General features: G+C 45.3%; 1 protein-coding gene across 7 annotated transcripts in view; it reads right to left on the reverse strand.

Moving 5' to 3' along the window:
• Nucleotides 1-20,850, reverse strand: part of LOC133350747 (PDZ and LIM domain protein 7-like) — a 61,093-nt gene that overhangs the window by 13,242 nt on the left and 27,001 nt on the right. For 3 of the 7 annotated variants that reach the window (XM_061565470.1, XM_061565467.1, XM_061565465.1), the window contains exons 4-9: nt 8,524-8,599; nt 7,526-7,548; nt 3,831-4,010; nt 1,468-1,607; nt 1,336-1,372; nt 81-116 (exon numbers count right to left, since the gene is read on the reverse strand). In XM_061565470.1, coding sequence (XP_061421454.1) covers nt 81-116; nt 1,336-1,372; nt 1,468-1,607; nt 3,831-4,010; nt 7,526-7,548; nt 8,524-8,599 — 492 coding nt within the window. The remainder of the gene's footprint in view (nt 1-80; nt 117-1,335; nt 1,373-1,467; nt 1,608-3,830; nt 4,011-7,525; nt 7,549-8,523; nt 8,600-20,850) is intronic. The other 4 variants (XM_061565472.1, XM_061565468.1, XM_061565466.1 and 1 more) reach the window with 2 other exon arrangements.

The following is a 20,850-nucleotide window of genomic DNA, read 5'->3' on the forward strand; positions in this document are numbered from 1 at the left end:
GGACCAGAAGCGAATCCAGTTGGAAGGGGGCTGGGGTGTGGGTGACGCAGGGAGGGAAGGGAGGGATGTTCGCGTTTTACCCGTGCTGGTTTTCTCCCGCCCTTGACTCATCCTCACTGGGTTAGAGCGACGTGCGAGAGTTTGCAGGTATCACGATCGATCGAGCCACACGTGGGAAGAAGATGCGAAATGAAAAAAAAAAGTGTGATGGTGCATTCACAGCTTTTTTTTTATCTTCTTCTGACAAGCACATGATTAATTTACACTTGCACAATCAAATATCGCAAAGGCATAGTGGGCTTTGTGTGTGACGAAAAACAAAACACACCCGTACGAGCGTTTTATGCGAATTTCAGAGTTAATATCATCAGCTCAATCAATGGACAGTTCATACAGATGGATTGCATACATCCGACCAGAAAACCTGAATAAATTGCACAAAGACGTGAGCATGCTTATCACTCACATTAGCCAGTTCAATTCCTGGGGTGTGAATTTAATTCCAGATGTTGCCATCTTCCCAATTAAATGCCTTTTTCATTTTTTTTCTGGCGATTACAACACAATGGTCATGCACATAGAACTCATCCGCAGCAGGCCATGCTCATCAGGCAGCAAACGTACATTACGTTTACTATACCTGCAGATAAGACATTTCATACAGAGACTTGCCCAGGAAAAATGACATGGACAATTATATGGAGCCTATCTGTCCTTGCAACGTGGGTGAGTAAGCGGACGGTTGTGTGGGTGAATGGGTGAATGACTGAGGAAATGAGTGAATGAAGGAGTGAGTGAGATAACAAGTGAGCACGTGAGTGACGGCTTTATGACAACCCAATCAAAACAAAAAAACGCCAATTGATTGGTTCAGGCTGTCAGCATGACAGCACTGCATCTATGCACACTACAGTACAGTTATATGTAAATACATATTAATACAATTGCTTAAGCAATCATTTCTTATACAGTTAGTCATCCACAGTGCTAAACCTTAAACATAGCACTCAGACTGCCAGACTATCCAATAACGATACATATGGAGAACTGCTCAATGGATGTGACACATTCTGACAAAACCACAAAGACATAGAATGTAATGTTTACCAGTAGCTAACACCATACACACGGGTTTTAGAATTTGCAGAAAATCAGCATGGATAAATAAGAAGTTTGGTAAACATGTAAATAGTGTTGGTTATCTTTTTGCATTGTCTCCTAAATGATGGCACTGGAAATATTACCCTGTTGAGCCATATAACTGAGTAAAGCTTGTATGCTCACTGGAGAATGCCTCTACACCTTAGTGACATTGCAAGTCTCAGGTCACGCTACCTGGCTTTCTTCACGGATTCGCCATCCAGGTCTGGTTCTGAAGAGGAAACAAGACAACGCATCAAAGTCAGCGACCCTCATGGCACGATCGGCCGTGGCACACACAAGCGGCGGCAGTGTGGGAGTACGCACGTCCTTCGGTGCCGGTGAGGTGCGCCAGGATCTGGAAGGAGCGCGACTGGTGAGCGGCGGCCCCCTTGGTGTCGTCCCCCTTCACCACGGCCTGGTACACGTGCGACGACGTGTCCACGTGCGGCTCCTTGGCGGCGATGCTGCTCGCCATGACAGCGGACGCGCGCGCGCGTTACTCAAGCCCGGCCTCTCGCGCGCCCGAGCACACACACACATACACACGAGTACACAAAGATACAGATCCCCCATATAACCTTAACAGACTGTAGGGGCAGGTGCTGTTAGCGAGCACCTATGAAGGCCAGAACGGTACATGAGGGGGTGGGTGGCCAGCACCACGCCTTTGTCTCCTAGTAGCAATGTTTACACACCGCACCAGGTACTCATTTGAGGCTGAGTCGACCTAAGGGAGGCCCGGGACCGGTTCAGATCATCGTCACTGGTGTTGGCCATGAGCGGCAATCGAACCCGGGTCGCCGGGTTCATAGTGCAGCGCGTTAACCGCTACACTACCGCTCCTCACGAGTACACACGCGCACACATCCACACGCACGCATGCATGCAGTCACATGTATGTGTGCACCAGTGCTGCCAGACAGATTCTTTGCTCCAGTGGCCACTTGGTTTTGAATGTTCCATGTTTTTTTTACGTTATTAAGCAACACAACTTAAGGGAGAAAATCGCTTAAAACTGATTCGTGCAACAGGCTAAGGGCTAATGAGCAAAATTTTGCATTCTGGAGGAGAAAAAAGCCTTCATGTGAGGATTCCACAGAGGTTTATTTTGGTATAAGGCAACACTAAACTTTAAAATAGTTTTCTACTCATTATGTAAGCTCTGGTCAATTTCTTTGCTTGGTTGGCACAGGCAGTTTACTGTTCCCAGCAGAAATTAATGCTTGAGCTCAATGCAATAAACCATTGTAACATTTACCCAAGTACCATTGGCAATGCTATTTTAAATAAAAACTTGTTCAAATGTTTATTTATTTATTAAAAGCAGTGCAGAAATACAGCTCAGTTGCAAATAAGCAACATATGCATATTTTCATATTCCTAATAATAACCATGAGTGATGAAATAATTTCATGAACTGGGACTGCGGGGACTTGGGTGGTGGTAGTGGTGGCTATGGGAGGCCTTGATCCAGCAGTGGATTGACCATGGCTGATGACGATTGATAACCACATAGAGTACATGTACATAGACTAACTTTCGTGACTGCAGGAATTCATATTCTTTTGTTCTTTCGGTAAAGTCACGTAGATAAAAAAAAAATAACGTGAATAAAAATAAAGAGTAAAATAATAAACAACAACAAAAAAACACTAATGTAAACTTTAGCCTGGTTATTAAGTTTGGTGAGTGTACTGGCAGTCTATAATGTCGACTGTAGCAATGGTTAAGCTGGGTGAGTGTACTGGCAGTCTATAATGTAGACTGCATTCTGGTTCTTAACTTGAGTGAGTGTACTGGCAGTCTATAATGTAGACTTATATAATGTAGACTGCCAATACACTCACCGAGATTAATAACCAGGCTACAGTCTACATTATAGACTGCCAGGACACTCACTCCGATTAGAATCAGGCTGCAAGTCTACATTAGTGGTTTTTTGTTGTTTATTTTTTTTATTCACTTTATTTTTTTATTATAATTTTTCTATCTACGTGACTTTACCGAAAGAACCAAAGAATATGGTACATGTAACGCACAAGTTTACTTTCTATCGCTTTCGGCAAATTACTCCGTTCACTGATGACGGGAAAACTTCACGGATGTGCTTAGCACAAGTCTGAAAGTGATGTAGGCGTCTAAGCTGACCCTGCCCAATGAGAAAATGCAATCAACACCCAGGCTGTCATGTTTTTGGTTCCTAACTTCATAAAAGCAAGTTTTCAGATGTGTATGGTCATGGGCAAATACTTTAATGTTTGTGCCAAATTTAAACTCTCTAGCCCTTATAAATCGGCATAAGTCAATCACTCCCTCAATTGTATATACGTATTAAATAAAAAAAAATTTACAAAAAGTATCTCATTCAAGATATTGCACCTATTTTGGTGAATATCCGAATTTGGTCCAGTTTATCTTGCATCATTTTTTCCTTTTTGCTAAGGTCGTTCCTGTCCCTGACAGAAAGCCACCACACTGGTGCACATTCATGCAGCAACACACCGATTCGTGCGCGTACACTAACCCAACAACACATGCGCAGGCTCGCACAAACAAAAACAAAGCAAATGCGTACATATGCGCACACGTACACACAAACATGCATGAGCGTGATACACGTGCACGTATATGCATGTACACATGCGCATGCACGCTCGCGCGCACGCGCGCACGCCCGCTGCCTGTACCCCGGGACATCTGTCCCGCGCACGTGGGTCTGCCCAGCGATGGCGTCCATGATGGAGTCCTGCGAGTACATGCTGATGGGAGTGTTGTACTGCGCGTGGATGATCGTGGCCTGACCTCCCGGGCCCGTCACTGCGATGGGCTTGTGCGCAAAGGCCAGGGAGTCCTTTAGGAGCGCAGGGCTTGGCGGTGGAAGGGATCGGTTTTTGGATCGTTTTTGGTTTGCGTCGTTTACATTTGTTTATGGGTCGGCACAATTTAAGCGCAGACACGGGGGAGGCGGGGTGGGGAGATGGTGCACGGAGGTGCGCAAACAGGGGAGGTCGGACAGAAGAAGAAAGAGAGAGGCAGAATGAACGAGTGAACGAGTAGGGAAGAGAAACACGCTAAGTTTACATTGAAAAGTTGGATAACTTTACTCTGCTTATTCTCGTTGATTAATTTGTGTAAGCTGACTGATAGCTTCCACAAAGGTAATCGTTGCCCACTAACAGCCACTGGTGTGTCTTGTACTCTTGCCTTGCTAACTGAACAATCTTCTCTTGATCAGAAATTTCTGTAATTGGATAGAATCCTTCAGGTGTATCTAATTTCGATCCTGACCGTATTCACCGCATGGTAATTGTAAACATATACAACATACCGGGTAAAAAAAAAACATGCTGTTCACCAGCAGGATAATGATGGGGGTTTTTAAAGGATGTTTATATTTTTATGCACTACATAGATGTTTCAAGCAGTGAATGGAAACTCAGCGAGAGGCAGCTTAGCCAGGTCAACAAAAGCTTCCGCTTACTGCTGGGTTTCCCATTCACTTTCTGCAACAAGGAAAAATAATGCGTCTTTCCTCAGTGAAAACTGAAAAATTCACAGGATGGACAGGAATGTATACATTTAGATTTGAAGCTTTCGTGACTGCAAGGATTCATACTCTTAGGTTTTTTCGGTAAAATCACGTAGGTAAATTTTTTTAAATTAATAAAAGTAAAATAAAACAAATTAAAAAATTCACGACGTTTCGGAAGCAACACAAGCCTCCGTCTTCAGGTGGAACCGTCACAGCCACGACAGCTGTATCAAGTAAATGAGAGATCACAAGAAATACTACCCCGTACATATAATGGTTGAGGGGGGAAGGGCCAGGAACGGCACACTTTTTTTTATTAATATCGTAAGGTGAGGCTTAAGACCAAGAGTAGACTGTATAACAAAGGACTGAGCCTTTGTTATGGAGAGGTACGGTTTGTAACTACCACATGGCAAACATGACAAAAGTGTGAAAAAAGAAATGCAAGTAAAAAACTAAAACTGGTAAAACAACAAACTGGCTGTCTATCAATGACCTGTAATAGAACTGATTCTTCGACTGTTGCCGATCATTGCTACAACTCTGTGGGCTCTCATGAAATTGTCTTTTCCGAGACCAAGGTGCTCTGCAAACCTACTGGCTACCATCAAAGGTTTGTATACAAAGCCATACAAATATACAAACACAGACATAATTTCAACCGTGATGAGGGTTACAAACTGAGTAATCATTGGAAAGATGTGATTAACCATGCAAAAAATATGTAACTACACTTATTTGGACCATCTTATTTGACAGACAACTATTACAGGTCATTGATAGACAGCCAGTTTGTTGTTTTACCAGTTTTAGTTTTTTACTTGCTTTTATTTTTTCACTTTTGTCATGTTTGCCATGTGTTAGTTACAAACCGCACCTCTCCATAACAAAGGCTCAGTCCTTTGTTATACAGTCTACTCTTGGTCTTAAGCCTCACCTTACCATATTAATAAAAAAGTGTGCCGTTCCTGGCCCTTCCCCCCTCAACCATTATATATACGGGGTAGTATTTCTTGTGATCTCTCATTTACTTGATACAGCTGTCGTGGCTGTGATGGTTCCACCTGAAGACGGAGGCTTGTGTTGCTTCCGAAACGTCGTGAATTTTTAAATTTGTTTTATTTTACTTTTATTAATTTAATTTTTTTTACCTACGTGACTTTACCGGAAAAAACCTAAGAGTATGTATACATTTGTCAAAATAAAATATGCCGTGTCACAATGATGTAAAAATAAAATTACATCTTTTCTTTTTGTCAAATGCATTTAAGACGCAGCACACGAGTGTCACGTTGAAAGTAAGTGCAGCATAAATGCCACCGAATTGCAGACACGGTTTGCAATTGGGATGCGACTGCAGTAACAACACAAAATCACAGTGCATGACGCCAGCAGAGACCACGGAAGAGGAAGGTCCCCGTGACGGAACGAAACGAGCCGAGCGAGAGCTGTCCAGACAAATGCTGCTTCAATGTCAATGTCAACATAGGATCATCGCTCCTACGTCGTCACAGAAACCCGGTAACAGAAATGCACGCGCGTTTCTTCTTCTTCGTCTGTGTCAGGAACTGACACATCCATGCTGATGTCAGAGATCGAAACATACATGCACACGCAGCAACTGAGCTAGTGGTGAATAAGATAAGAGCCCCTGGCAGCAATTCAACACTCCTCTTGAGAAGGCTCGTCGGCTGAGACTCCAGGTTCTTCTTTTCATCCCGAGCGACAGAACAACTCCCGTTTTTTAATTTAATTTTCTTAAAGTTGCACGTTCTTGCGTGGGATCTCACAAGTTTGCAACAATTCACTTACCTCGGTGACAGCGAAGCTGCAACACAGCTGTGAGAATTGCATTTCTGCCACGAATAAATGGTCCTGATGGCAGCTGCAAGATGTTATTTGATCTTGCAATGCAACATTTGGACACTGGACACGGTCGACTTTAGAAGCCAGTGATCCCTTTAGGGCCGCTGTGCCTCTTGCACAACATTTGAGATTCGCAGTACCACTTCATCAAATCCCAAATATGAAGTTTTTTTTTAAAAACACTTACATATTGTTCAGTCTCGTTAATATCATGTACACGTGACATTGATTTAACACAATATTCAGCGTAAACTGCAAACTGCTTGGCAACTCAGCCAGCCACATATCTGATATGTATGTATGTGTGCACACAATATTTGGATGTGTGCCCATGTGTGGTTTTTGTGGCTCTTTGGTAAATAACTTCATGGTGAAGAGATAACCAGCCCCTTTCACCAAGCCGCAGCCCTGAGTAGGTGCGTATGCTTGCATGCGAGTGCGTCTGCTTTATGCACGCGTGTGAGCATGTAAGCTGCATGTGTGTGAATGTGAAGTGTAGTGGGGAGCGGCTGTGTCGCACTGAGTGCACTGCACTACGAACCCACCTACCCGATTTCGATTCCCACTCACGGCCAACATCAGTAACGAATATATGAGCTTTGGTTGACTCAGCCTTTAAATGAATGCCTGCTGCTGTGTGTAAATATTACCAATGGGGAGTTAAAAGCGGCCGGGCGTGATGCTCACATCACGTGTGCCATGTTGGCCTTCATAGGTGTTGGCTCACAGCACTTGCCCCAAAAGTATGCTGCTACACGGGGAATCTTAGTCTGGTTTGCATGTATCTATTTGTGTGTTCAGACACTGAAACCAGGGGGTTTACTATGCTTATTTTGTTTGCGATGAGTCTGCCAACTTGTTCCATAATGTCGTCGCGGCACAATGGCACAGGTGCCACGGTGACATGAGTATCAATAGTGGTGAATGACAGCTGTGTGTGTGCGTGATTGCATGTGACTGCACCAAAGGAAATTGAGTACTTACTTAGCCGTGTTGGCAGTGTACACCTGAAAAACAAGATTGAAATGACTTAATAATGTCTAACTGCACACAGTGGAAATGTGCATTAATCACTTTAAATACATTTAGGCCTACTCTCTGGTTCTTTCGGTAAAGTCATGTAGATAGAAAAAATAACAACAGAAAACACGAGACCAAGGTGCTCTGCAAACCCTCGGGCTACCATCAGAGATTTGTTCATGAAGCCATCCAGATATACAAACACAGACAAGACTTTAATTGAGAAGATCGATTCAGATTGAGCAATCATTGGAAGGATGTGATTAACCACGTCAAGTTTTAACTGCAACGATATTCACTCACCCACCCGTTCGTCTTGGTTTACGGTTACTAATTCAAGCTTATTGACATGCTAATTTCTCCAGCCCTACTCGTCCCTGTATGCCACAAACCCTCCCCCTTCTCCCCCGTGAACTCCTGCAACCACGACTCGACAAAACTCCCCCCCCCTTTCCCCCCCTCCCGTGCCTATATAAAGCCACAACAGCAGATCATTTTCTCACCTGAAGACAGATGCTTGTGTTGCGACCGAAACGTCGTGTTTTCTTTTGTTATTTTTTTTCTATCTACGTGACTTAACCGATAAAGAACCAGAGAGTATGGATTCCTGCAGTCACGGAAGCTTCAAATCAAGACTATATTTAGGCCTTTTTGTCACTAAATTTTTTCCAAGGCACCTTTCATGACAAAAAATGTATTTTATTCAATATTGATCTACGTTGTGCACTGTTTGCAATTTCTTCTGTCGTTAAATATTGTTTTATTTACCGCTAATTTCTATTTGGTAAATGTTCGTTCTGATTTATATTTAACTTTTTCAATGTGACCCGGGTCACCCTTGCAAATTACATTATCTTGGTTAAATATAATAAACTTCAACGACCCAACACAGGTGGCTTCTCATTCATCCTGAATAGCAGTGGCTTGGTGGCAGGGTGAGGGTCAAGGGGCAAGTCCCGTACCTGCTGCTGAGGAGTCACGGCTCGTGTCCCATCAGCATGAGGCACGCCTGTAGCGACTCGACCCTGGAGCTTGGACCTGTGAGGTGGAGTTGATATCGGCGACATAGAGAGGGAGCAGAGAGGAGAGACATTTAAGAGTTTTTAACATGCAGTTGGCTTTTGCGACCAATAGGATCAATATGAGATTTTGGGTTAAATCGCATACATATAAATGTGTCAGAAACGAAGTGTTTCGGGCTCGCTGTGCGCTGCATTGGACCGCTATCTGAGTAGTTAACCTCGCATTCAATACACTTTCAGATCCAGGGTGAACATCCGACTCCGACGTATTTAATTCATAGAACGAAGTAAAACTGATGGAAAAACACAGTACAAAATACAGCAACTGTTAATACTTGCAATATCAATACAATGAATGAACACAGCAGCATCATAACATTGTCTTAGATAACATGAAACTCAACAATAGGTCCTTGATGGACCAGGCACCTACATTAGCACTGAATCGCCATACAAGAGAATAAGCTACAGTGTTAAATAAGGTCACTTGTGTAATCACCATACTGCAGCCTAAATGTACAACGCTGCATATAACACTGAACTGTGGATGAGATACTTATTCATCCTTGCTCAAGAACGCATTAAAGTTACATGGGCACAAGTCTGGCTCGACTTGTCCAACTATAAATAACATTCACATTAATGCAAGTGGCAGGCTTCATTGTTAACTGGGCCTCATTTATCAAAACAATTTAACGGCATTATAAAGGCATTTGCAGCATTATAACGACAATACTAACATAACAGCATTCCCATGATTATAAGAACATAAACGAACTTACAGATAATGCTTCTTAAAGTCCCACAATGAACAGATGCACCTGTCTTCACTGAGATGATAATTGTGCCTCCATTTTGTACTCTGCGTAATGGCTGACACCCCTTCCTCGTGGCTTAGATAACCTTAAATCGTAACTTCCTGGTCACGTGACCAAACTCAACACCATATCAGGAAGTTCCTGTGTAGGTACACCCCTATATCTGCCGTGGGGCAGAACAAGGAGAATTTATCCACAATTCTGGCTGTCGCCTGATGAGGCTGGTTGTAATCACCAGCGAAACGTCATAATAAAAACAAATGCAAATGGTGTGAGTTGTCTCTCCAACACACCATTGTGCTGAACTAATTAGCACGTTTTGTTCACGTGACAAACCTTACTAATTGGCTGTGTCGGGTGGTGGCGGGTTTAACGACACATTTATATTTATGTGATCTAACCCAAAAACCTCTATTATGGTCAAGATCTTTTGTTTGCTCAGAATAGTGGTAAGGTACATATTGGCACAATTACAAATGATTACATCAACAAACGCATGACCCAAGCACCACCATGTCTACTGTTCATGCCCCACGCCTGTAAGTTAATTACTTACGTGTGGGGTTGATGGATCATGCGGGAATGAGAGCCATTGAGTGTGCCAGCCACCTGACCCATAAGGTAACAATGGGGCACCTATGGTAGCCGAGTGAGGTGCTGGTGGGTCCAGCTGCGTGACTCTTGTTCCTATTTACATGTGGCTGTTTTTTTGTCCTTGCGTTCAATTTCCTCCCACGACAGGATGTATGAATATTCATCGCTAACATACAAGTTGGTCGAGCCAGCACCAAAGTAGAATCCTCTCCACAATTTCCTTTCAAAAGCTGGTGAGGCTTTGCTGGGTAAAGAATTCAAATCATTACAGCATTATTCAACAATAACTGACCACTATATGCTTATATAATTGGGATTAGTTTTAAATTTGAAACTTAAACCAAGCTGAATTTGGCATGCTTAAATCAATATATTTCTTCACTGAGATTAAAAAAAAATCACAAATAAACATGTATTCCTTAAGAGCTCAATATGCTATGACATAATTATGCGTTGTTGGTCATGTATTATTAACTCTTGTTAGCCTATTCATTTGAGATACAGCTGCATATCGATGCAGTTGCATACAAACACATTTCAGTATGTTATTATTTACACAAGTGGCTCTAAAGAATGCACTTTAGGCTGAGCCCAAGGGCAGGCAATCAAAAACGATAACGATGCCCTGTGTGTTCTCCAGCAGTAATTCAAAGAGTCTCAAGACATTTTCAGGAGGGTCCCCCATCGGGGTGTTTGACCACATGGGTCTGTCTAGGCCAGTGACCTGGAAAACTTCTCCACAACCGACACACAACATCCAGTATACCTATCGCCATGGCAGTGGGTAATGGTTAAGTGCTACCTGCTCCAGTCTACCAGTGACCCAGAAAACATTGAGTGAGAAATTAAGAACCCTGGCACGACCATGCCCATGGGAGAGAACAGAATGTCAACAGTTCACATTTGAAGATTCCCTGGTTATAACATGAGACATTACAAATATATCCGATTTGGCAGGGACAATGCTAACCCTAACAGTGCAGAGGTCACTGAAAATGCATCGACGTGTTTAGCAAAAAAGTTCCTAATGCCAGGAGAGGGAGCCACAGCCAAGCTGATTGAATTACCACTCAACATACAAAGGTATGCGGCCCAGTGGATGCGCGCTGCCCTGAACGATTACACAGAAAGCACACGACCTCAATTACATGCATACAAAAATTGGTCCTGTTTGTATTGTGCACGTCTGCCATGCAGCTGGCCCCTGGCCATCCTCGACAGTTGTCAGAAATTAGTGCAATAATCGCGCCTAGGGCTGCCACCTGTCCAGGTTTGGCCCCCGACAATCTGAGAATTGGCAGGAATTTATTCAGACCGACTAGCTGGAGCTAGTGTTGTGTTAAAACTGTATTTCAGTTGACAGCACAGTTTTGACAGACCTAGGCTGGCTGAGCAATACGCCCGGGTTTGGTTTGCGATGGACACGGTGGCAAAGCTATGCGAAGCTGCGGAAGTGTTAATTAATGCAGCATTGAGGCCACTGACTGGAATGATATCATGGTATTAATGGTTCCTTGTCTCCATTCATCTTTGCAGCCATTTCTCTATCAAATTAAAAGTCTTCACACATGCCTCCTTGCTAAAAATAAAATTGGTTGTCATCCCTTCAGGTTGCATGGAGGTGCAGTATTTACTCTGGATACAGAGTTCGCTATTAACACTACCCAGTTAAAGAGGGGGTTGTTTACACGCCAACCCCTGCGTGCCAACGCACGCATTTACAAATACAGAACGGTTTGCCACATACATTGCTGCAACCATATAAACGTCTGCAGCATCTCGATTGTGAAGGGAGTACTCTGTGACCTTAAATTCTTCATCGGAGATGACCAAATCCCAACAGTGTCTGACCAGCCGGTAAAAAGCCTTGGAAGGTGGTATGATGCAAGCCTGAAGGACAAAGACCAGGTGCAACAGCTGCGCAAAGACATCAGTAGTAGCCTACAGTCCATCGACAACACCCAGCTACCTGGAAAGTTAAAGGCCTGGTGTCTGCAGTTTGGTCTCCTACCCCGGGTGTTGTGGCCCCTAGCAGTGTATGAGGTTCCAATCTCAACAGTGGAGAAGATGGAAAGAGGAGTCACGAGCTACTTAAAGAAGTGGCTCGGAGTTCCACGATGCCTTACCACCATAGGCCTCTATGGAGATGGTGTCCTCAAGCTGCCCCTCACCAGTCTAACCGAGGAATTCAAGTGTGCAAAAACCAGGCTCCAGATGATACTGAATAAATCTCGAGACCCAGTGGTGAGCAACAACGCGCCGACCTTGGCAACTGGGCGCAAATGGAGGCCAGGAAAAGCAGTCCAGGAGGCAACAGCAGCCCTCAGACATGCTGACATTGTGGGTCATGTTCAGCAAGGGAGAGGAGGCCTTGGGCTAACTAGCCGTGCTGCTTGGAGTAAGGCCACTGCACCAGAGCGGCAGAAGATGGTAGTGCAGGAAGTACGCCATCAGGAGAAGGCTGCAAGGTGGGCCAAGGCAGTCTCTCTTGCCGAACAGGGACAGTGGACTCGATGGGACAGTGTGGAGAAGAGGAAGATCAGCTGGAAGGATCTGTGGGCCATGGAAGCGAGGCGGTTGAGCTTTTCCATCAGAGCAACATATGACGTCCTTCCAACACCAGTTAATCTTCACCAATGGTATGGTGAAGATCCGGACTGTGCCCTCTGTTCCATGCCAGCCAACCTCAGGCACATTCTCACAGGGTGTAAAACAAGCCTCACCCAAGGACGCTACACTTGGCGTCACAACCAAGTCCTTAAAAACCTTGCGTCCGCCCTGGAGGACAAGCGAGCTGCCACCAACTCCCTACCACCCCCAGCAGCATCACACCCCTTACGGACGACCTTTGTTCGCGAAAGGGCTAAACCACCGAAAAGCGGCTCTACACCAATAGAGCGAGACCAGCTGCGCTTGGCCCGCGACTGGAAAATGCTAGCTGACATTGGCCGGCAACTTGTGTTTCCTCCGGAGATCGCAACCACCACCCTAAGACCTGACATGGTGCTCTGGTCCCGTTCGCTCAAGAAGGTCTTCATCATTGAGCTCACAGTACCCTGGGAGGACTCAGTAGATGAGGCTTATGAGCGAAAACATCTGCGCTATGCCGATCTAGCTGCCAAAGCACGGCATCATGGCTGGAACACAGAAGTCCGACCAGTGGAGGTGGGCTGCAGAGGTTTTGTGGCAACATCTACAACCAGACTGCTTAGAGACCTGGGAATTAAGGGCCAGAGCCAGCATTCGGCAATCAAAGTTGTATCGGAGGCGGCAGAAGGCAGCAGTCAGTGGCTCTGGATGAAGAAGAAAGACCCCAGCTGGGCCCCAAAGTGAGAGGGCCAGGAGGTATGCAGTCAACAATGCTTGACTCAGGGAGGAGGACGCCCCTGCCATGCATAGTCCCATGGGATGTTGGCTATCAACAACAAGGCAACTTCTATGACTAATTGGGAATGGGACGCAAGCATAGGATTGATCACCCTGTCGCTGGCCGCCTTTGGGGAGGGTGTATAGTATGAAAGGCCGAAACACCCTAGGAACCAAAGGTTCACTACTGACGATGCGCTCCCCAAATTTCACCAGGCTCACTGTTCATGAACTCTTGGAAGTGCTTGCACAAAGGATAGTAACATCTCATCCTGTGTTCTTTGGAATCTGCCACGAAGATAAACGACCGACAATGTAGAAACAAAAATAATACAAGCACCCAAAATAAACACATTGTCATAAAGCACTGAGAGAGATGGGGTGAATGCATCCCCTTGTGTGCAGTCATGAAGAGGTTGTCGAGCGACTCTGGGTTCAAAGTCCTGAGCCGGCACAGCTCAGGTTGAGTGGCTCCAGGGTCAGAGCACTGAGACATGCAATACCCCGGCGTCGACAAACTAAGCTGTGTCTGCGGCAGTAGTTACATTGGGGAAACTAAAAGACATGTCTCGGACCGTGTTCGTGAACATAAGGCAGATCTGTAAGACGGTAATACCAATACCTCAGCCGTGGCTGATAATTGTTTTAATGTGGTGGGCTCACACGAAATAGATTTCTCTAAGACGAAGGGACTTTGCAAACCCACTGGATATCAACAAAGATTCGTTCATGAAGCCATCCACATATACACACAGACACAACTTCAATCGAGAAGATGCGTAAAAACTGAGCAATCAACCAGTTTAAGTCATAACTGGCTGTAATGTTCCCATCCTACCACTTTCCGATGTTAGTTGTTGTTTTTGGCTCTGATTTTACATTAACATGTTAAATTTCCCACACTACAACAGCTACCTCGCTCGCCGAACTCGGCGTTGCTGCTCTGAGATTTTCCATTAACATGCTAATCTCTAACAGCAACATAGCCATCTCCGTGCCTTTGTGGAGGCCGCTTTCCGATCCCTCATTAACATGCTAATCTCTCACATTAACATAGCCATTTCTCACATTAACATCACTAGCCCCACCCAGTTCGTTTATGTCCCTTGGGCTACACCCATTTTAAACCTTTTTAAACAGTCTGCCTCTGCAGCTGTCCCCCTCTTTTTTTCCTTCCTGATGACGAATGCTTGTGTTGCGATCGAAACGTCATAGTTTTTTGTTTGTTATTTTCTTTGAACCTATCTATGTGACTTCACTGAAAGACCCAAAGAATACAAGGTTACAATGTCCTGTTACATTTAACACCAACTTCCACACTTTCTGTTAGGCCAGCTTAAGTTTGATCATCCAAGGACAAAGATGGGGACGTCTTTGGTCTGGGCAAAGTTAAGATTACCACGCTACAGCCTTGCACTGCGGTGCAGAAGGAGCCGTGAGGAGAAGACGCCTGCACAAGAGTCGGCCTCACGGCGTGACGGAGGAGGAATTAAGAGAAATGAATGCAGGTGTACGGGGAGTGATCACCGTGACCAGGGAGAGGAAGGTGTGGGAGAGGTTTGTCCCAGTCTCTTTGTTGGTGGCCACGTGGTGACCGACGGAGGAGAGGAACAAGGTGCGAGGACAGAATGTGCTATAAATGTGGTTCAGAATAAAACATGCTCTGAAAGTAAAGTGACCGCGCATCAAAAAAATACTATTTCATATTAGTCGACGAAAAAAAAGTACGGCCTATATATTTCACCCTACGGAAATAATCTTACGTGAAAAAAAATGATACGTTAAAGTAAAATACTATAAAGTCTTCATCTTCCATCCCCTCACCCCTTCCACTCTTTCCTAACCCTCCCCTGCCCTTTCGTGACTCCTAAGTGCCCCTCTACCCCTCTATTGAAGTTGTTCATTCTCAGCCCTCACATGACCCTGATATCTACATCATTCTATTATTTTGTTACCCTCTTATAAACTAGAAGCACCTTGAGTGAAGGCGCTCTATAAAGATGAGTGCAATAATTTAATTCACTATAATATTGGCTTGGTTTGAGCAATGAAATGCAGGGTGTGTTCTACTGGGAATCATCATCAGTCATTTACAAATGGCGGCCTATTGGACGGTCTGAGATGTTCTTTTCGAAATCGTGGGATGGAAATGTTGGAAATATAGAAAAATAAAAATTTTCTGGGAACATCCTCGGTATGAGAAACACTTTTTGGTTCCCTCAACGTTTTCTTCCGACGTACTGGCTGGGAGATACAGAGCATGGCAGACAGATGGACACTTGTGAATTATATTTATAATTCGAGTAATGGTCATACTGTAGTGTTCCCGCATTATCGCCAAGCGTGATGAACTGAAATAAGAGACAAGAGGTGTAGACGGGATTCAAATGTGTGGACCGAGTCTAGAATGGATTCATTTTGAATCGGAGCCACTGGTGTGCCCAACCCGCACCGGCTCCACAGGACACGGCTCGCTTTAGCAGTGAGCGAGTGGCACTGCCGGGTTATCTGCAGGGCCTGGAATGCAGCGCCTCCATGGAATTCACGACTCATCTTCCTTCATTTAGCTTCACAGCTGTGCCCGTCGATCCCCTTCTATCACCGCCCGACCGCCCGAATGCGTGACCGCCCGCCCGCCTGCCCAAGCTACTACCTGTGCACAAGCACACAAGTCCGAGCTCGGCGTGCGTCATGGCGCACGCGTGTGCGCCACGGCGCGTACGTGCACCGCTGCCCTGCCGCACGCGGCCACGGGCCATCAGTGCTTGTCATCTCCTGTGGACGTTCTCAATGGCACACGGGCTCGTGCGTTAAGCGCGCATGGCAATTTCGTCGTCTCTATGAATCCAGTGTTCGCTGCGTTTCAACAAAAAAGTAATTAGTGCCGTTTGAATATTTCTTGAATTAATTTTATTTGAAATCTTGTTTGCTCATTCTGTATCAAAACAATATCATTCTTGACATCAAGTGACCCTTCCTGCTACAATGCTCAAAGTCACTTGGCAGGTAGAAGTAGTTATTACTCACCGCTGATTTACACTGAGGAAAGCCAAGAGTTTCTTCCTGACGGGTGATGAGTGACGACTCTATAGTTGACCTTAAAATGTGGCGCCATAAATTTTGGAAAATATTTCCATCACGAAATGGTGTAAATTCCAAATGGAGATTAAACGATAACGATATCGTGAGCAGTACTGAACGTTCTCAGTGAGTAAATACTCTACCTGCACATCCCCCTGAAGGCACTTCACTTATATTATTAAGTCAAGGCAACGTCCCCGAAAATACAGAGCATGCCCCGTATTCGTCCCATTACCTCGAAAACATTCTCTCTGCCCTCAATAAACGGCAATGATGCGTGCCTCGTTTCTCACGAACTGTTCTTTGTATTTTTCGATTTAAAGCTTTCGTGACTGCAGGGATTCATCTTCTTGGTTCTTTCGGTAAAGTCACGTAGAAGGGAAATAATAAAAATAAAACATAATAAAATACAATTCTCATGACGTTTCGGCCACAACATAAGAACAGGTCTATCGGAAAGACAGTGTCTGAAACTGTCTTTCCGACAGACCTGTTCTTCACCTGAGGACGGCTGCTTGTGTTGTGGCCGAAACGTCGTGAGAATTGTATTTTATTATGATTTATTTTTATTATTTTATTATTTCCCTTCTACGTGACTTTACCGAAAGAACCAAGAAGATGTTCTTTGTATGTTTAGTTTGTCGTCCTTCCTCCTACACCTCCGATTAGCACGGTTGGCTACGTACGGTGCGAAGGAAGTTCAACATACGTACATGCGCACGTACAACTCAAACAAGACAGCGTGGTACAAAATTTGCAACAGTTCGATAATACCTTCATCGTGAGCCATCACACAAATACTGTACACAACACGGGAGAGTTCAAGCCGACTCGGGTTTCCCGCTAAAGCCGTTAATATTTAATCGTCACAAGCAGCTGTGGCCTTGCCCATTACCTGCTCCTACCTTTTGATAGCCCTCCCACTCATCCATTATTCATGCCCAACGCCACAGTAGGACTCAAGTGGCAAACGCAGTTTAAATGACACGCTCATAATGTTTATAAAACAAGGCAATTTGTGTTTAATTGACAATAATAATCACACTTTTAGTTTTCCAAAGTGAGTCTCGATTGACAGTCAAGAATAGTTTTGCCATGCCCCGGGCCTTGGACGTTTGGCAGATTCGTTTCGGGTAATTTTGTGTCTGGATACGAGCGTGTCTTAAGATACTGCTCAACGAAGGCAACAAAAAACAGAAATAGGTGAAGCAATTCAACCTCAGTGAATCTATAAGTATCTGCCACGCAAATAGCATGCACAAGCTGCCATGCACTGCTACAGCAAGAGTCAGGCAGAGGCGGGTGAAATGCAAATGTACATATGTTAAGTAGCAAGGCATTGTAAGAGCTTTTAAACAACGATGATACCAACATGCAATTCTGTCACCTGCCTGCTTTGCCACAAGTGTGCAAGTGGTCATCTTGTGCCCTCAAGTTCATGACGTGAACACATATCCAAGCAGTATTTGACTTCCCTGAACATGGGTATCCGGCTAGGTCGTTCAACGTGAGAGTGAGGGGCTCGCAACTGGAAGGTTGCCAATTCTAAACCCTGGTTGGGTGCTGAGTCAGCCCTGCATCTATCTGGGGTCAATAACGTGTCACTTTGTGGGTTAGTCATCAGTGGCTCCGGTCATAAGAATATGGAATTGCAACTACTGCATCAGGCACGCAAACAGGAGATGAACAACCGCCTCAATTCTCATTTGAGCTGGAAATCGACTTATTTTGTGTACCGGTTGTCCAACCCATCCCAGGGTACCTTTCGGGGGGCTTCATTTGTGAATGGGGCTTCTGACTGACCAACGCTGCTCGCCATTGTCCTGCAGATCTCACATCTATGGTTACAAAATCCCTTCGCTGGCTTCTTTGATACGCATGATGTCACTGCAGTGCTGCTGTGCACTTCAACAAATCTAACCCTTTTTTAAACTCTAGCTGAGAACCCAATGAAACGCAAAGTCTCTTTTCCTAAGAAAGACCCTGGTTTAAACAAGAACGTACCGAACAATGATAAAATATCAGAAGAAAAATGTACGGCAAATAATGCAAAAAATACACAAACAAATCTAACAACGAAATTAAACTTCATCTTAATTGAACTTAAGAAATTCATTTGAAAGTACAAATCTTCGTAATCCGCAAATCCTAGACCTCACGATGTTCCTGGGGCTCCATGAGAACTAAAATTCTGCAAGGAAAAAATGCAACAACGTGCGACTTTTTCGCAAATTATTTCACGAATTTTATGGCGTCTTCCCTGATTTCAGGCTTCTCCTATCCACCACCACGGAGTGCTTTTGTTAATCTGCCGATGCGACATCCTCCATCGCACCGGACTGCATACACAGACACACACTGTGCGTCTGACTCCCGATGTCTATTTTCTGCAGCAGCATGTTGTGCTGACCCTGCCATAAACGTGTAAAAACTAAAAAAAGCATGCCTGTATTTGTATTTAGCGAGAACCCAAAGAATTCCTCCTCCCGTGTTGATCTCATCACGACGCAGCCACAGGGAGGGCATCGCCGCCCCGCATTGTTACGAAAGGGTGGGTCCGATTGAATGATACTTCCACTCAATCAGAAGCGTTGCCGAGAATGGTTCCAATCATGGTCGCCGTGGTTGATGAGAAAACACGGAGCGTGCACGAACGCTCCTGCATGGCTCTAACCAGCGCAGCGAAGTCGTCAGGCAGCGCAGGCGTCACCACGCGCCGTCATGGCACACGTGCGGGGAGACGTGCCCCCCCCTGCCCACCCCCCACTATGCTGAAATGTTCACGATCCCCTGAGGGCCACGTTTCCGTTGGGTGTTGTTCGGTCAGCAGGGGGTGACAGCGCGTTCCTTTGCCGCTCTGAGTGCACGTTGGATAAACACCTGCAAGGAAAGGTTGGCGGGCGTTCTCTGACACTTCATTATTATTATTATCGCAAGAACATCCTTCAATTATTCTTTACTTCATTCTCAAGACCCTTTCAAGAGGGTTATGCGCTGCGATGATTGATCAATCCCCAATACTGTTTGGAATGTAGAAAGAACAGAGGGTGCCCGGAGATAAGCGATGCACATGAGGGAGGAGCGCTACCAAGCTCTGAAGAAATAACGAAGAATCCGTTGACGTCCTGCCATCCCCTGGCCACCTGACAGCCACGCCCGTAACACCTGGCATTCACAGGCAGTCTCCCATGCAGGTACTCACCAGGCACAACTTGATAGGCCACAAGGAGTGAAAGGTGGCCGGTTGGTTAAGGTGAGAAAATAAAGGAACGAATGCATTGCATGAACATCTGCCTGTGTTGGGGGCCCATGGAGCCTGCATAGTGTCACATTGCTGGCTCCGACCTAATGTATGTGTCGTGTACTAATTCAGAGACACTAGTAGGAGGCACACTCTTTCTTGTTCATTCCGACCTTCACAGCCACAGGGATAACTACATATTGGGTCAGGACAGCCAACATGCTTCCAGACCTACAGCTCGAAGAAGTGAAGACCATGATGACGGAAGCACGACGAGTTCCACTCCAGATGGAGCTCGCCTTGTATCCTCCCCAACGTGGCCAGGCTCCGCCCTCGGCCCCCGCACCCCTCTGGATCCCCCAGAAGGCTCTGCGCTTCGCCCACAGGTCCAACTGGAAGAACGGCCTGCTACCCCCAAACCCATTGTCGACCAATTGCCCAACACCACGTGCTTGTGACTCATTCAATGTCACGACATCTGTATGCTGAACTTTTTTCGCACCGTACGTCGCCAACTGTGCTCGTCGGAGGTGCGGGAGAAGACCAACAAACTAAACACAAAAAGCAGTAACAAAGCAATGAGTTTTCAATATAGATTAAAAAGTTCACAGCTCCAGTGGCTTCCTAATATCGGAAGGAAGAGCGTTCCAGACGGCCGCAGTAACGCATCTGAAAGCGCACGATGCAGCAGCCGTCTTTGTTCCATGGCTATAACAACGTTGCTTAAAACTTCACCCAGCACTCTATTGGCACACTCTGGGCAATGTCATGAAATATCTCCACACAAAACTCAAATATGTTTTGGCCTGTCGACCTACTGGCGAATAGAAACAAGCCCAGAACTCACGTGCTGAAACAAATGCTGCTGGTTAACGTACGTGAAACCCCAAAGTAATTAAATACAATTGCGTGGTGTCAAGATACTGACACGTTGCGGCATCATACTATATTGTATTCGAAACAATTTTGGCGGCTTGCCTGGCTGGCTCATGACGACGTCATCCCACAGCGTTGAGCTGGGTGTGAACGTCGCGCTGACGTCACGCCTCCCCCACCCCCCCGTGACACTCAGATATGATTAGAGGCTGTCATCCCAGGTGCCCACGAAACAGAGCAGCAATACATTTTGTTCAGGTTTGGGGGAACCTTCTTTGTGACAATAGAAAA

This window comes from Lethenteron reissneri, chromosome 34, assembly GCF_015708825.2.
Source record: "Lethenteron reissneri isolate LAM-NWPU_2019-01 chromosome 34, ASM1570882v1, whole genome shotgun sequence".
NCBI lineage: Eukaryota > Metazoa > Chordata > Hyperoartia > Petromyzontiformes > Petromyzontidae > Lethenteron > Lethenteron reissneri.